This window comes from Artemia franciscana, unplaced genomic scaffold (assembly GCF_032884065.1).
Source record: "Artemia franciscana unplaced genomic scaffold, ASM3288406v1 PGA_scaffold_1180, whole genome shotgun sequence".
NCBI classification, from domain to species: Eukaryota; Metazoa; Arthropoda; class Branchiopoda; order Anostraca; family Artemiidae; genus Artemia; species Artemia franciscana.
The window spans coordinates 736974-755814 of NW_027062618.1; the positions used below are offsets into that span (position 1 = coordinate 736974).

Here is an 18841-nt window from a genome sequence, read left to right on the forward strand (position 1 = left end):
AAAAGTTTAAAATATTACTATATTTTACTCCTGCTAAATATGAGTATAGAAGTCTGCTGTCGGTGCTAGTTCAATACTGGGGATGATTAAGCGTACCCTTTCCACTCATTCTCCCAAAGTCATTAGTCTTCTGTATAAGAGACTAGTTAGCCCCAAGGTTGAAGTAATTTCGACGACGAAGGTTTTGAAATTGAAAATGATTCCGTTTGTGGCATTTGCCAGTATTAGGCAAATATATACCCAATATATTGGGTTATATACCCAAGCCTAAAATTAAGCGTGTCAAGTATCGTCCGCTTACTGATTCAGCAATTTGCACCTATGGTCGATGGATAGTTACTTACCCTTTTCCAGAAGTGTATGGAGACAAAAGCCTCGATAAAAAATGCCAACTTCAACGAAGTTCTCCATGCCAAATACCTCGAGTTTTTTCCTGAAAAGACTTTCACTAGATGTGAAAGTGATAAACCCTGGATAACCCCCCAAATCAAGAAACTAATCCGAAAAAAGTGCAAGCTTTTCCAAGAAGGATATTTGCAAAATGCAAAAAATTGCGAAATCACACTACCTCTCTCACGAGAAGTGCGAAGAAAGATTACGGGTATGAGAAATTTTCGGACAGTCTTAGGCACACTAATCCCAGGAAATGGCACAGAGCGGTCAAGCAAATCACTGGCAAGTCCATTCATAACAGCATAAAAATAAGCCACCCTGACGGAACTTACACAACTGCTGATGAGGTTAATCAATATTTCACCCGCATCTGGACCTCATTTCCTTCTCCCACACAAGCCCAAAAGTCTGAAATACTTGACTCCTGTGCAGATGAAGGTGAAGTTGTTATCGATGAGATGACAACCTATAAGACCCTGATGAAGGTGAAAGTAAACTGTTCAGCTTATCCAGACGAACTTCCACCCAAACTGATTCGAGAATACGCCCCTTTCATTGCGAAACCACTCTCAGTGCTGATAAACCTTTGCTTTCGTATAGGGATCTTTCCAGCTGTTTGGAAGAAAGCTTACGTTAGAATAATTCCGAAGGTTACCAACCCTAAGAGCTGTGACGAACTTAGACCTATTTCGCAAACACCATGCCTGGCGAAAGTGGCCGAGACCTTTATCATGAGGGTCTTACTTGACCAAATCCAGGGATCTATCGACCAGAGACAATACGGCGGACTGAAAGACTGTAATACCTAAGTGTACCTAGTGAGGATGTACGATTGTCTCCTTAAGTGGGTCGAAAAAGGTCACAGTTTTGTAGACCTTGGTGCCATAGATTTCCGAAAGGCATTTGATCTAATCAATCACATTGTAGCTGCCCTTAATCTCAAGCTAATGGGGGCTAAGAAAAAGACTCTTACGCTCGTGTTGGACTTTCTCAGTCAGAGGATGCATCATGTGTTGGCTCTCTACGAAGGTGATACTAATTCCGAATGGTCCTCATCCACCTGTGGAGTCCCTCAGGGCACTAATCTTGCAGCTATTGTATTCTTGTCTGTAATTAACTTCCTAATAGCTGACTATGACGACCGCTACAAGTTCGTGGATGACCTGTCATTTATCCTGAAATATTTAGTACAAAACGGAGTTGTGACGCCACAGTTTAGTTCAAATTTTTTCAGTGTTTTCACAAAAGAGTGCGCGGAGCTAAATCTTGAGATTAATGTGAACAAGTTGAAGATAGTGCGCTTTAACCCGCTAAAAAGTGATGTTATGGAGCCAAATGTTCCATTCCTTCTCGCAAACAGTATCAAGATCCTTGGAGTTACTTTTTCCAATGACTTCAGCTTTGCCACACATATTGAAAACGTGGTTAAAAGTGCAAACGCTAGTCTACAGACTTTAAACGGTATGCGTAGGTTCAGTGCGAACACAGAGAGTATTAAGTATGCATACATAGCGTATATCCGCCCCATTCTGGAATATGCGTGTCCTGTTTGGGTGCCCTCAGCACTGAGAACAGTGTATCTTTGTCAGGAGCTTGAATCGGTTCAGAAGCGAGCGGTATCGATCATCTTGGGCCGCCGTGACATCCCCTACGTAAAGATTCTGGAAGTGCTAGGACTGCCGTCACTCCAAAATCGGTACGAAACTCTGATAATGAGTTTCGGAAAGTACTTGCTTTCTAAATCTCAGCACTTTGACATTCTACCTGATCAACCTCTACCATCAAGAACGAAAAAGCAAGATAAGTTAGTTCCCGTTAAAGCAAGAACAAACCGATACGGTAATTCTTTCGTCCCGGTTTTCGACAAAATGTATAATAAGAGTTAATATTTATAGTTTTATTTATATTTACAAGTGTAGCTTGATTTTGTATATGTTGTAAAGAAACACAAATCAGCGACAGCTATCAAGTTTTTGCTATTAAACCTGTCTACTACTACTACTACTATTAGTTAAATGAATTCGAAAAAGATATGGGAATACTTAAGTTGTTACCATCAAGACAGGAGGAAGTGCTGACAACCTTCTACTGCTGCCCAACTGCCAGGGTCTACTACTGCTACATTCAGTCACTGTCCAGCCGCTTGTCATCCTACGTCTCTAACCATAAGGAAGGTTTTTTTTGTAAAACATGCTGCCAGGATTCGATGGACTGAAGCCAGTAATGGCTGCCAAAATCATGTCCGAGGTGTCAATATCCCTGAACATAAGAAGCGTCAAACGTGGCGCAAGAAAAGATCCCTTGAAGGGCAATATGAGAGGGGAGAAAGAATTCTTTTGCTAGTGTGCGGCGATTGGTGGGTGACTCCTATATCTTTTGAGTGACGACTGTAACTTGTTCAAACCGGTCTAAAGCTGTTGAGCAGGATTCTCAGGATGGCGAAATAATGTTAAGACACCTTGACACTACCTAGGAATCCTTTATGAAAACAAAGAGATTGACAAGTCCTATCTCAACATATTACGCGAAAGCTCATCACCTTGGGTAATGAAAAGAATTTTTTTTTTCTGGATAGATTGTTCACGCTTAGTGGGTAAACGTCTTGCTGAAAATTGTGACAGGCCTATATTAATTTTTCTCCTTTCATTAAAATTAGTGCATTTTAGTAATTTTTGTGAAGAAACAAATAGAATACATCCCCCCAAAAAAAAATCAAACCCCATCCCTTGTGAAGATATTTTAATAAGCATTATATAATAGTCTGACACTTCAAAGTTTTAAAATAGATCACTTACAAATGGAATGTGAAAAAAAAAATCGCTTAACCATTGAACTAGCCTACAACTCTTATAAGAGAGCTCAGTCCTTCTTACCTTTAAAGCCTTTGAAGATGAGGTCGCCTCCATCCTCTTGAACAGTCGGCCTGATTCGACTATCGAGTAGTTCTTTGATCAACATAACAATCTCTTCGTCTTCACCATCAACATCCTCTCCAACTAAAAATAAAAGACAAAATAAAAGGAAATATTAAGGAATATAAAAAAAAGTTTAATAAGAAGCATAAATAAAGGGCAAAGCAAGTAATAAATGGCAGTCTATCAACCAAACAAATTCTGGAAGAAGAAACAAACAAGGAGTGAAGCCAGGCTCAAAACATTTAATCATTACGGTAGAAAAGAGAATCGATAGTAGATTCCGCCTTTGCGATCAGGTTTCGATATAAACCAGATATTTTCTAACATTTTTGATCCATTTTATTCTTACAGCCATTCTACATTTTAGATTGAATTTTTAAATCGAAGAATGAAACAAATGGTAAATACTAGCGAGAACCTGATCCACTGCCTTTTTTCTATCACCATAGATTCAGTTTCCTTAGCAAGCAAATATAAAAAATGAATTCGCAAGCAAAATACCACACAAAAGGCAACAGACAAGCTAATTCTCCAACCAGATGCTTCATGGCAAAATGCTTATCCTCAAGGCATTTCCTTATGTGTATGAGTGTGAAGGAAACCCTTAATGCCTTTTTTAATGGACTAAGCCAAATGTTTAAACACAGGGACGCCAACCCATGAAGATAGTGGGGGAAGGCAAGGATTTTTTTTTTTTTTTTTAACGAAGTTACTTTTTTTCAATGAAAATATCATTGATATGAAACATAAATTTATTAAAAAAGAAAACAAACACTATTCGCCTTTCGCCTGCCAAGAAAGGCAATGAGCTTGGAAGGACAAGCGAGGTTATCATCCTCAGCTAATTAAAGCCACATTCATACCGAGCTATTTAACACACAAGAAACTCAACTGATGAAGGAAGAAAGGAAAAAAGAGAAAGAGGAAAAGGCAAGAAGAAGATAGAAAAAAAATTAACAGCAAAGAAAAACGTGGAAATGCATTGAATAGAATGACAACCTTGAGCGGGCTTCACATCAAATTCACTCACGAGACAAAAAAAACACTTTCGCCTTTGACTTGAAAGCCGGAAGACTATGCGTATTTTTCACACGCTCGGACAATACATTTCAAACATGGGGACCATAGTGGCGAATCACAAAAGATGCCCGAGTGGTACTCCTAAAGTCATTTAGTTAAATTATCAGATTTTCTTGTATTATGATCATGACGGTCTCTATTAAAAGTAAACAGGTTTTGAAAAGCTGGGGTGAGCAACTGATGCAGAAACCTCATCAGAATCATAAAATTCCGATAATAATTTTACAGCTCTATTCTGAAGTTTTTGTACTCTTTTGAAACATGTTACAAAATTACTTGTCTATATAGAGCAACCGTAGCTAATTCATGGACGAAATTTAGAAAAATAAATCATTTTTAGAATATTTTTGGGACTACATTTTCAATTCTTCGCATCACCCCAAGGCCTCTGTTTAATTCTTCAGCTGTCACACTTGAATGGTTTTTCCACGACAGGTTTTCATCAATTAAAAACCCAAAATACTTCGTTTTTGATGCTCTTTTTATCACATTTTGGATCATTTGGATCATTTGGATCATTTCCAGCACTTGACGAAAGTCTAAAAAATATCATGAAAAAAACTTGAGAAAAGTTTAGGGTTAACAGACTTTGTTGAGAAAAAGTTAGAAGTTCAGGAACTGCATAATAAATTTTATTGTACAAAACATCAAGTCAAGGCGCTACCAGAAAGAGCAAAAATACCAAAGAAGGTATTTTTCAACATACAGATGGGCAAACAACCTAGGACGCGATTTTGGACATTGCAGAATATCTTTATAACATACCTTTGTGACATAGCCTAAATCACTAAGTACACATGGGATTATATCATTATACACTGTAATTGTGCATTATTTATATAAGCAAGCGTGGCAATAATATGGCTTAGGTATTGCTTGGCTATAATATGGCTTAGGTATTACCTAGGACGCGATTTTGGACATTGTAGGATATCTTCATAATATACCTTTGTCTGTGGAATAGCCTAACTCACTAAATTACACACAAGATTATATCATTATGCACTGTAATTGTGCATTATTTATTTTTATATGCAAGCATGGCTATAATATGGCTTAGGTATTGCTTTGTCTATACTATTTCTAATTGTATTTTCTCCTTTGAGATTGTTTTTCAAAGCTTAAAATCATCTTCTAATGTATTCAATGGATAATGTAGCTTAAGCACGGCATTTGCAAAAATGGATTTAAGGTAGAGAATAAACAGACCTGCTTCTTCGGCGTAGTCTTTGTTTATCACTGGTAAGCCAGTTGCGAAAAAGTCCATTATTGTGGCAAAAACTTCTGGCTTGATTTCTTTCCAATTGATTTCATCTTCTACCTAGAACAGAAAAATAAATCACTCAAACCATGAATCACTCAAAACAGCAAAATGAATCACTCAAACCAATCAACTAAGAATCCAAACACGCTCGGCTGTGAGCATGACCCTACCACAATTATGTCTAATGTACTTCCAATTCATTATTAAAAGTTTGCGCGAAAGTTTGACTTTTTGTCTTCAATTCTTTAATACCCTCTGCTCTGATATTATATTATATTGATATTATTCACAAAAGGCTTCAAGCTTCCCCTACAATTTGTGTTCAAAGGAAAATCCTGTTTGCGTTGCCTCTTAGTGGCATCAGGGTGAATATTTCTTGAGATTTTCCCAACCAAAACAGCGACTTCTAACAGTACTTCTGGGTGACCCCGAGAAGTGGCACCCCTCGAGGAAATTATACCCTAGTAAACAGCACAACATTGACACTGGATTCTCATTAATGGCTAATTTTTCTGGGTTCTTTCTGTTTTGGTGGGCTTTTTTGGGCTGAAAAAGCTCTTTCTAGCTAAGTTATCTATAGCCTCCCCGTAGTAGTATAATATTTATAGGCAGGAATATATATAACGAGTCGAAGGTAATAGGCTTGGGATTGCAGGCAAATGAAAAGATGTTTTCCACATTGCCTCAAGAATGAGTTTGTTTTAAACAATAAAATTTGCAAATCCCATGCTTTAAAAGGCAATTTAAAAGCAATAAGTAAAACACATACAATTCCCCACTAACTACGTTTATTGTACGCGTAAATACTTTCAGTGATGCACCATAGAACTCTGAAGTAAAGAGCATGGTGTAATTTTTACTAAGATCGCTCACCCTTATTGGGTAATGTATGTTGGGTAGCTTTAGACTAAATGAATTTTATCTATTTGGAATCACAACAAGAAAAGCCAGTTCCTTAATTGTATGTGTTGTTATCAAAACTTCTTCCTTTAAAGTTTTATACAAAATACAAGAAGAAATGAGGAATTTTCTGAAGACAGAAAATAAATTTACTCATTGAATTTAGAAAATTCTTCCTCATCTTCTTATATTCTGCATAAAAGAATGGCAGTGTGGTCTAGAGTTTGAGTTTTGCTATTTGCAAAAGCTATTTCTTACTTTCAGTTCGCTACCACAAACCGTTTAATATACAAGAATATAAACCTAAAACCAAACATTTCATTTAAACATAGATAAAAACAAACTTTTTGGCAATACTTCCCTTTTCCCACCTGGGAAATTTCCCAAAGGCGCCCATGATCCACCATTCCTGCATTTCTCCACTTTTTATACTGGTTAACATTTTAAAATAACATATTATGCTACAGAGAATAAAATTTCTTTTGCAATAAAAGGGGAACTGTCAACCCACAGCAATTTCATCCTACACGAGAATACTTTAACTTCCCTCTATCCTGCCCCTTAGACCCTTCTTCTATATCTTATCTGATACTCGTCGAAGGTTAGAAAAAATTGGCATGAAATAAACTTTTTGAGACAAAAAGACCCCCCCCCCCAAAAAAAAGAAAGATTATTCAGGGGCCCTCGTTGATAAAATATAATGTGTAATTATCTATCACTATACGTAATTTTATCAAACATCAAGTAAATCAACTCAATCTAATGAAACTTCAAATAAATGTCCATATTAACTGTTCGTTTTGTAGGGACCAGATAACTCTTAGGGAGTGAACGCCACCGCGCGGTGTCATTGCCTCTTAATGTGGGCAGCTTAATACGCAGTTTTTGATAATTATGAATCTACTGGGGATGTCAGCTTTACCGTGGCACAATCTTTTTGGCTACTTGATAAGGGGACTAGAACTTTTAATTTTCGTGTGAATAAACAACCTCCCAAATTTTTCAGCCCTAGCGGTTCGATACGAACATCCCTGGAAAAAAACAAGGATCCAAGATTGCCCTTTTCGGAAAAATGTAGATTTCTACACTTTTGTAGACTGAAACCACTACAAAAACATTCTCTGATATGCATAATTTGCTGGTACAACTTTCATAAGATCAACTGCTTGCTTGGGATGATTTCTTTCTTTTGCGAAAATCAGGCAATTTTTTAGGCTCGTAGTATTTGATGGTAAACTTAGAATCTGATGAATTTTCTATCTATAAGATCAGATACGACGCTACAGCGTTGCCTATAATAAACTCCATCAGATAAAACGCCATCAGTGAACTATGTAAACGCCTATAGTAAACGCCACCAGGCATTGTTGTTTCATGTTTTTTTTTGCTGTTTTTTCAGAGGCCCTTCATATGGAAGGGGTGGTTGTATAAACTTTGGAAGAGAATCACTCGATTGGAAAGAGGAAGTTATAATGTCCTTTCAAAGAGTCAAAAGCGATCGGAGGGCAACTAGCCCCCCCCACACGCCCTCTTTTCCAAAATCCATCCGGTCAAAATTTTGAGACAGCTATTTCGTTCAAAATAATATATAACACCATATAACAATACCCCGGGTTGAAACCCCCCTCCCCCTGAGCACCGGGGACAAGGATTTTAAGTAATCTCCCGAGGGCATATAAGGTTTTTATGGAAGGGGCGGGTGTATACACTTTGGAGAAGGCTCAGTTTGTTCAATATAGTCCGAATATAATATAAAAGTGCCTCCAGGGTTGACACAACTCCCCAGAGCCCAGAACAACGGTCGTAAGTTATGCCCTAGGGCATATATGGTTTCTATGGAAGGGGTGGTAGTGTAAACTTTGGAGGAGGCTCATTTGACTGAAAATCAAATGCCCCCAGAGCCCCCAGGGCAAAGATTGTAAATTATCAAATTTGTCTCTTTTTAACAATCAGGCTTTATCACTGGAAAAAGGAGGAATGTTTGATCATGGGTACATCCAAAAAGAATAAGGGTATTGAGGTTAAAAAAGAGGGGTATGGTGAGCTAAATAAAAAGATACTATCTGCATCCACGTTATCAAAAACGCATATCTGCAATATTTTAGGATCGGGTAAGGGTATTAACTTGAAACTTTCAGGGCCACTACTACTACTGCGGCTGCAAATGCGACCAGTTGTAACTGCAACAGTGACTACTTCCGACTGCGACAGTTTGCGACAACCTGTGACTGTGACTGCATGCAAATGGTACTACATTTACTTGTGACAACTTTCAGAGAATATTAAGGGATGTTCAATAAAATCAAAACACATTATGTGTACGCTGATTGTCAAAAGGGCGTACCAGCAATATCTCAGGAACAGCTGAAGACATTGAGTTGAAACTTTCAGAGAATGCTGAACAATGCCTGAACTTTCAGGGAATGCTTTGGGGGATTTCAAACTAAATAAAAAGACACTATTTGCATCCATGTTATTAACAGAGTATACCTGCAATGTCTTAGAAGCGGCTAAGGGTCAGAATATTTGATCAAAAGATACTTTCTGCATCTATGTTGACAGAAGGGCGTATCTGAAATGTCCCAGGAATGGCTGATGGCATTTACATGAACTTTCAGAGAATGTTAAGAGGGTATTTAAATAAATCAAAAGCCACTAATTAGAACTATTCACTTAGAATTAGCTATTTTAATTCTTACCCTAAAGACATGATAAACTGGAGAAACATTCATTATATTAACCAAAACTTTGGCAATCAAAAAGGAACAGAAATTAATTTAAAAAAAAAACTTTCCGAAAAAAGAAGCTTTTCAAAGCAAACTAAAAAGAATTCTTATTTTTTCCCAGAGATACTTCTCTGAGAATGAGATAAATGATGTAAATCTCTACCCCCCAAAATATAGGCTAAAGCTAACTAAATAGCTGGCAATCAAAAACAAGCAGAAATAAAGTAAAAAAAAAACTTTCCAACAAAAAAAGCACAATTCATAGTTAAGATCAGCAGAAACAAATTCCTATAACAATTCAAACTAAAAACGACCAGAAATTATTAATTAAAGAATACATGAAACCCGCCAGATATTAAATAAACAATGATAGCAAACAAACATACAACAGGTAGCGTACTATATTGAATATACATTGAATGTACATATATAATTGAATATACATACCTTAAAACGAGTAAAACTTCAACTGAATTTGCAAATCAAGCTTAAAACGAAAAAAATTACAACAAACAAGACTTTGACTACTGCCCTATTCCCTTACCGTACAAGTCTAAAGCATCCTGTGTCATTGGCGTTTTACTATAAACTATATGCATCTTGAGCAGCTTTGGAAAGAAAGTAAAACAGTTCAAAATAGGGATGATACCTTTTTATTGACATCAGCTTTACTGCTGATGATGAACACTGTATATGTGTTCGAAATATCCAGTTAAATATTTTTATATCTATCCACTGTCAATAAAAAGGTATCATCCCTATTTTGAACTGTTTTACTTTCGTCATGGAAAGGCAGTGTGGTCTTCGAAGTTATCTACGTCGAGTATTTGGAAAGAACTAATAAAAATAAACTTAATGCATAATGAAATTGATTGCTAAAAGCTCATCAGTTCAAGGTTTTATTTCGCTGTAGTTTTTATTTTATTTTCAATGTTGTAATAAGTACATAAGAAAATATTTGTAATATAATTCGTTTGAAAACTAAAAGGGTTTTGAACAGTCCTAGGGAAAAACTAATAAGATGAAGCAGAATATTTGATATATAATTAAACTAATCAAACAGTTCGTGGTAACGAACTGTAGTAAGGAGCGACCCGGCTCATTAGCAACCAAAACTCTAAAAAATGGGGTTTTGATATCAATAGCTACATCAAAAGAATCGCATTTTAATGCTGATTTTTGTTATATAAGTTTAAACAAGTTTAGTCTTACCCATCAAAAGTTGCAAGCCTGAGAAAATTTGCCTTATTTTAAAAAATAGGGGAAAACAACCCCTAAAAGTCATAGAATCTTAACGAAAATCACACCATCAGATTCAGCGTATCAGAGAACCCTACTGTAGAAGTTTCAAGCTCCTATCTACAAAAATGTGGAATTTCGTATTTTTTGCCAGAAGACAAATCACGGGTGCGTTTTTTTTTTTTTTTTTTTCCCCAGGGGTCATCGTATCGACCAAGTGGTCCTAGAATGTCGCAAGAGGGGTCATTCTAACGGAAATGAAAAGTTCTAGTGCCCTTTTTAAGTGACCAAAAAAATTGGAGGGCACCTAGGCCCCATCCCACGCTCATTTTTTCTCCAAAGTCAACGGATCAAAATTTTGAGATAGCCATTTTGTTCTGCATAGTCAAAAACCATAATAACTATGTCTTTGGGAATGACTTACTCCCCCACAGTCCCTGGGGGAGGGGCTGCAAGTTACAAACTTCGGCCAGTGTTTACATATAATAATGGTTATTGGGAAGTGTACAGCGTTTTCAGGGGATTTTTTATTTGTTTTTGGGGGTGGAGTTGAGGGGAGGGAGCTATGTGGGAGGATCTTTCCTTGGAGAAATATGTCATGGGGGAACAGAAATTCAATGAAAAGGGCGCAGGATTTTCTAAAATTACTATAAAAAAAAACAATGAAAAAATAAACATGGAAAAGTTTTTTCAATTGAAAGTAAGGAGTAGCATTGAAACTTAAAACGAACAGAGATTATTACGCATATGAGGGGCTTTAAAAATACTTTAGCATATAGAGCGAGGTATTTAGGAGGAGATAAATACCTCGCTCTTTATGCAATAGTATTTTCAGTAGTTTCTACTATTTATTCTACGGCCTTTCGGATTCAGGGGTCAATCTTAAAGAATTTGGACAAAACTTACAATTTAGTGTAAAGAGCGAGGTATTAACGAGGGTATAAACCCCCTAATTCTTAAGTTACGTATATTTTTTATTAATAAAAACATTCGTTAAAAATTAAAATTTATAGTTGCCTTTTTATGTAACCGAAAAATTGCAGGACAACTAGGCTTTCCCCACCCCTTATTTCTCAAAATCGTCTGATCAAAACTAAGAGAAAGCCATTTAGCCAAAAAAAGGAATTAATATGCAAATTTCATTTTAATAATTTATGTGTTGAGAGCCAAAATCGAACATGCATTAATTCAAAAACGTTCAGAAATTACATAAAAAAAACTAGTTCTTTTAACTGAAAGTAAGGAGCGACATTAAAACTTAAAACGAACAGAAATTACTTCGTATATGAAAGGGGCTGCTTCCTCATCAACGCCCCGCTCTTTACGCTAAAGTTTTTTACTGTTTTAAAAAGAAGAGTTGAGAGAAAGAGTCAAACTTTAGCGTAAAGAGCGGGGCGTTGATGAGGAAGCAGCCTCTTTCATATACGAAGTAATTTCTGTTCGTTTTAAGTTTTAATGTCGCTCTTTACTTTCAGTTAAAAAAAACTAGTTTTTTTTTATGTGATTGCTGAAAGCTCAGCAGTTCAAGATTTGTTTTTTCACTGGAATTTTTATTTTTATTTTCAATGTTATAAGTGCAAAAGAAAATATTTGTGATATAGTTCCTTATCAGTAAAGTGCCAGTGAGGCAGTAGGCTTTAGACTTTTACAGTTAGGGAAGGGGCAGTAGCAACGGTGCTCACATAGTATTTTCCGGGGGGGGGCGACAGCAGAATACAAGTGGTTTTTAAGGGGCAGAGGAATATATTTTACGATGCGTTTTCTAAAGAATAAGTTTATTGTTAAATACATCAGGAAAAAATTATCCAATAAAAAAGAGTGACTAACTTTGCCTGCTAAATGAAACAAAACTGAGGAAACTTTAAACGTTCATGATTCTTGGCAAAGGGGTCCATCCATTTGATCAATAATATATTCAAGCCTTATACATTATTATGCATTTAACTTTAATTTTACTTCATTCATGGAAGCCTCATTTATCTGTCCCAGATCAACAGATTTTTCAGATCTCACAAGCCCCAAAAATTGGGGTTTTGCCAAGATCTTTACATTTTTAAGGGCATATACTCAAAACTCACCCTGATTACATAGATACCACATTTGATTTTGTGATAACCACGTAAAATATACAGCTTTCTTAATGAGGAAAAAGGGGGAAAACATCCCCAAAAAAGCAAGCGATCTTAGTGAGAATAGCATTACTGAATTCATTAAATCAGAGAACCCCACCACACAGGTTTGGAACTCTACAAAATCTGTAATTTCGCTTTTTTTCGGAAGAAAGATCATGGACGCATGTCTATTTGCTTTTTTCCCAGGCGATCGTATCAAATTGAAGGGCTAGAACATTGGGAGAGAGCTCATTTGTACGTACATTAAAAGTTTCTTTGAAGTGACCATTAAGATCGTGCAATGGGAAAGTGTTGTTTTCTGCCATTTTATTGCACCGAACTACGACTTTACCCCAAAGAGCACCAATTTGTAATCAATCTAAAATTCTGAGAAGCTAATTGATTTAAAAATATCGAAAACCTCAATTTCATTCTTCGCACTTGCGGAGAAGTAATGCCTAATGATAGCAGTACTGGATTTAACGAAGTTGATTCACATTATTTTTATGAAATTACGCTCGGTGATGTGTCATTACATATCAGCTCTCATGAAGGAGATGTGGTGAGTCATTTTGTTGGCGGGTATGGGGCCGATGCCTAAAAGAGCACATTTTAATGCCCAAACTGGCAACTCTTCATGACCCTTCAGGTAGACGTAGACAAAGGTACGGGGGAGTAGAAATTAATTAAAATATTTCTCTGTGTAGCATAAAAAATTGCACTCCCATGCTTAGGTCTACCGGCACAGAGGTGGAAAAGACAAGGCGGGCCATCATGATTCCCGCCAAAAAATTACTTTGGGGTAACAAATACTACTAGGAACTTTATTTTCAGCAATTTTAAATGGTAATATTTCCATTTTTATATTTATATGAAATATTTCAATGTAATTAAACATCTTTATTTGATGTATATTAATAAGGACTTGCTGAACAAAAATATTATTCAAGGTAATTTTTAAAGTATATTCTAATTTTTATCTAAATTTAAATTGCAATCCAGCAGTTTAACTCTTAAGCAAAAAAACTAAAAAAAAAGTATGGCGGTAGTAATCAACTTACAATTACTGATATTACGTTTTAACCACAATAGATCAAGGGTTTAAGGGGTTGGTACCACACATTATATCTTGATTAGGCATGGAAAATTTGTAAAAGAATCAAAAATTAAATTCAAAAAACCAGTTTTATCAACTGACAGTAAGGAGCAGCTTCTGAACCAATTTTAACAGAAATTATTCTTAATATGAGGGGGACTGTCTCCTCCTTAACTCGTTACTCTCTAATCAGAAGGTTGACCAATTCTTTAAAGACATTTACTGAAACACAAGGGCCATTTAATTAGAAAAAGATGCTTTTTCAAAGCACTAACTTCAAAGTAAATCATTGAAGCTAAGATTTAGAAAATCAAATAAGAATTTCTAGCACTGGGCGTTATTGAGAAAGGCTGTAAGAGTTGAATGTTACTGAGTAATATTTATATTCTTAATTCAATTTTGAATACCAAAAACTGATTGCTTTAATGGCTTTATACTTCTTAACTATAAAACGTTTAAGCTTTTTCCAAGTGAAGAACTAGATCAGTACAATCACCCCTGGTAAAACAAAAAACAATAACAATAAAACACAAAAAAACAAGTATCCATTCTAGGGGAAAATACAAAATAATTTAATTTTTATTATAACGGCTTCAGATATCAGCTTATAGGTACTCACGCGCATACTAAATTTGACGCTATATTTTTATCGGGAGTTCCCCCTTTTTAAGTTGTTGTCCTTCTTTTCCTATAACTATGCGAACTTTCTTATGCACTAATAACTTTGGATGTTTATATTCAAACTCGAAGCAAATACATATTTGAAGTCACCGTAAAAAGCTGATTCTTTGATTTAATGTTTTCATTATTTAAGTTCTTATGCTTTCGTTGTTCGTTAGCTTCACTATAAAGGATAAAATGAATTTCTTCAAAAATTGAAATCATTTATTTTCAAAGTGTAATTTAGGCCCATTGTTCTATGTTTAAATGAAATAGACCAAAAAAGAAAAATTTAGAAACGAATAGTTTTTTAAACATGCACATTTTCTTTTGCATAATTTTGTTATTGAAAATTTAGTTTTCAATTGTTATAATTTTATTTAATGATAAATTAAAAAAAATAATTTGGTTCTTATTTGTTATAACATCAATAACAACACAGCAAAGATGTCCTTTATCTTTATATATAACAACACATCATCAAAAATGATGTCCCAGGGCTAATCAACGTTTAGAAAGATGGTGCTTTCTTTTGCTTTTCTTCGTTTTACAAATTCTAAATTATTTAATTTACATAATATGTATTTTTTAACAGTTTAGTTTTTATAGGGCCATATCTAGAATTTTTGTCGAGGGAGGAGGTATAATTTATTGGAGGGGGGGGGCAAAAAACTTTCCAAAACACAACAAAATTCGTTTATATACAGATTCGTAGCTTTTTTTTCACGGCTTGAAATTTTACATCCTTGAAATTTTATCTGGCAAGATATAAACAAGAAGAGAACAGAAGGACTGTTTTCATTAATAAAAAGTACTTATGAGAGTGGAAAAACTGTTTCATTTGTGACCATATTGATTCTACCCCCCCCCCCCCCCCAAACATATTTTCAAAGAAAATAAAGAGCCAGGATTATTATTCAATATTCCTAACCCACGTTTACAAAATAGTAGGGAAAGTAATTTTTTTTTTTCCTTTTCTTTCGTTTTAAAAATTCTAAACTTTATTTCATTGAAAGCAAAATATGTATTTTAAACAGTTTAGTTTTTATAGAGCCACATCAAGTTTTTTTTTCGGGAGAGAATATGTTTTGTTGGTGGGGGGGGGGCAACAAAAACTTTACAAGACGCATCAAAATTTGTTTAGTTGCATTTTTATAACCTTTTTACGAGTAGAATTTGACCTTTGGGCGAGAAGGGGAGGGGCTGAAGCCCGGTAAAACTCTTCACTTTGGATACGGTCTTGAATTTTCATTCGACAAAACGTCCATTTTTATTGTGTTTTCGCCTCAAAATCATTTAAAATATACATTGCTTTCAGTTGCCCCTCTGCCCGTCACCCCTCCTTTGCGGGCACCCATGGGCAATAGCCAAAATTTTATCTGTAGTTATTTTTGCTCGTTTTAAGCTTGATTTGCATATTCAATTTAAGTTTTGTTGTTTTAAGATGTTTTATTCATTTAAACTAGCACCTATTGTATGTTTGTTTGCTATGATTGTTTATTTAATCTCTGTTCGTTTTGGGTTTCATTTATTATTTAATAGTAATTTCTGGTTGTTTTTTAGTTTGAATTATTCTAGGTTTTTATTTCTGCTGATCCTAAGTTTAATATGGCCTTTACTTTTTTTGAGAAACTTCTTTTTCGGATTTTTTTTTAAAATTAATTATCATAAAAAGCTAATTCTTTTGATTTACATACTGTTATCAAAATCTCTTTTTATAGTTTCGACATTACCACGAATTGTTAGAAAACGTATTAACATCAGCTAAAAAAGACGTACATACCTTTGTAATTGTGATAAAATCAGGACCAAAAAATACGGATTTAACGCCATTTATTCTAAAAAGAAGCTTCGCTAGAGGAGATCCTTGCGCAGAGCTAATGTTTGAAAAATTGTAGGTTTCGTCTTCAACTATCTATAGAAAAGAAAAAAAAATTAAAATTAAAAATTTTCATTCTAGATACGAATTCTATAGATACGAAAAATTTAATTATTCATTAAATACCCCGCTTTGATTAAATTATATTTTTATGAAATATAAGGTTCACTCACTTAATGTAATTTTTGTGCATTTTTATGAATAAAAAAGCTCCCCTTTTTAGATTTTGAAAAATATATTCACATAAGATTTGCCATTCACAGCAAGATTTTACTAATACAGATGTTTAGCTAGTCCAAGCTGGAGCCAATGAGATTTCTCATGGAATTTTTTTGATTTGACGAAAAAGTATCCAGAAAATTCTGATTGGCAAAGATTAGCGCTGGGTAAATCACGATATTAGTAAAATCTTACTGTGAATGGGGCATTAGAAATTCAAGATAGAAATCATAAACATGAGCGACACTTATCTGTGCAAGTTTTCTTTATACCATAGAGTGTCCAACAAAGTTTCGCAAAAACGAAAATGATTCTGTACCAAATATTCAAATCACCAACCGGAGCGTTAGTTGAAAAAAGGGGGGTATCTTTTTCGAAAAATAGGTTATTTTAAGAAAAATAAAAAAATTCGAAATAGGGGAGGGATATATTTTTCGAAAAATAGGTGGGCCAATCTTTTTCTTGTTGCTGCGAGATTCGAACGGTTAAAAACGAAGTTTAACATTTTTCAAAAACTACCCCCGATCAGGATTCCAAATACTCATAGAGATTGCTCCATAGACTCCTTGCAATTATTCCAAAGTTCCACCTGTAAGTGTTTTGTTTAATAAATAACAATCACATGTATAGACCTCCCTATAGATTTCCAATTCAGATAATTAGAGAAAAAAAAACAGATAAAGAAATTCTTCAAATAAAAGCGAATCAAAATAATTAAACAAATAATCCCGTCGAACATAATGATAACGAATACTGATAGTCAAACTTAACGAGTTTAGTTCTAACTTAAAACGGACAGAAATTACTACAAAAAGGAGTAGAAATACAACTCTTCACTCATCCCTAAATTTCATAAGGGCTATTAAGCCGTTTGCGTTTTTAATGCATTAAACGTCTATATGCCTTTTGAACAATGCGGTCTGATTTGTCAAAACATCGGCGAAAAATAAAAAATAAAACAAGATCACCATATTAATTAAGATGAGTCGAAAAAACAAAAAAAGTAAACTGAATGTTTTTTATAGATAATTGTTTTTTTTAGAATGTTTTTTTTTATATAGAATGTTATTTAGATAGGCATTAGTTTAGATACTTACTGCAAAAAAGCCGCAGGGCATGGCAAAAAACAAATACTATTTTTAACACAAAAATGAATAATTCAAAAACGTATAAAATAAAATAAACAAATCACATACATACAACAATATTTTCAGCACTCATTCCCCTTCCTTCCTCTACAAAATTTTTTTTCTACATGTCATTCCTAATTTCATATATTTTCCATTCTTTCGAATAAAAAAAAAAAAAAATCATTCAAACCCTTTACTGAAACAAACCATTCACTCCACCTCATCTTATTCGAAAATACATCGTTTCTCAAATCCCAAGATTCAGGACAAAGTGCCATAAATTGAACCATATCCTCGTCAGTTTCTCCTCTCCACACATGGGGCAAGAGTAAGGACCGTTCATCGCCCATACCCCTCCATAACACATACTACTTAGTATCATCGCTATTTAAACCCGCTTTAAAATAAATATCATAAACCCAAAAATCCTTCCATTGTCGGGAAACTCTGAAGGACGTCGAGGCTGTGACTATGTTGTTGAGAAAAGGTATGCATGTTTGACTACTATTTCCCCAAAATACAAAGGATTCTAGGGTGAGTCTTTCAAGGAATGTTGAATCAAATCAAAACATGTCATGTGTATATGGGTTGTCAAAAAAGTTTAACTCAGGAATGACAGAGTATATTAATTTGGAACTTTCGAGAAATGATAAGAGAGATGATCAAGTGACCAGAAAGGCAATATTTGTGCGCTACTACTACTACTACAACCGCTGCTTCTACTGCTACCACAACTACTACTACCACTAATATAACTGAAACTACTACTTCTGTAGCAGGTACTACTAAGGCTGAGGACATTGAAATAAACAAATGAATAAACGTTGAGAGGAAACGGTGAACTAATAAAAGCATCCTATATGCATACAGATTATGATGTGGGTATATCAACAGCTTTTAGAACGGGTTATCGTATCAACAGGTATCATGAGTGGGATATTCACCTGACTAAAAGGAAACATGAACCTGCTGCTACTGCTATTAATACTACTGCTACTACTGTTATTATTCCTACTACTACCACTACTACTATGATGCTAGTACAATTAAGACTACGCGTATGAAGTTGGAAATTTGACAGAATATTGAGATGGAGTTTGAGCTAAATCAAAATGCATACACTTTTACAATAAACTGTCGGTGATGTTGGATGCGTACAGTTAGGAAATCAGAGTGTTCAGTTATAGAATAGAATAGAATATATTTATTCACTATAATAGCCGGAGCTA

The 18841-nt window shown here is 34.9% G+C and overlaps 1 protein-coding gene across 2 annotated transcripts in view; it reads right to left on the reverse strand.

Moving 5' to 3' along the window:
- Window positions 1-18841, reverse strand: part of LOC136041232 (NFU1 iron-sulfur cluster scaffold homolog, mitochondrial-like) — a 43963-nt gene that overhangs the window by 10838 nt on the left and 14284 nt on the right. For both annotated transcript variants that reach the window (XM_065725820.1, XM_065725821.1), the window contains exons 3-5: window positions 16168-16299; window positions 5598-5709; window positions 3267-3389 (exon numbers count right to left, since the gene is read on the reverse strand). In XM_065725820.1, the coding sequence (XP_065581892.1) occupies window positions 3267-3389; window positions 5598-5709; window positions 16168-16299 (367 nt within the window). The remainder of the gene's footprint in view (window positions 1-3266; window positions 3390-5597; window positions 5710-16167; window positions 16300-18841) is intronic.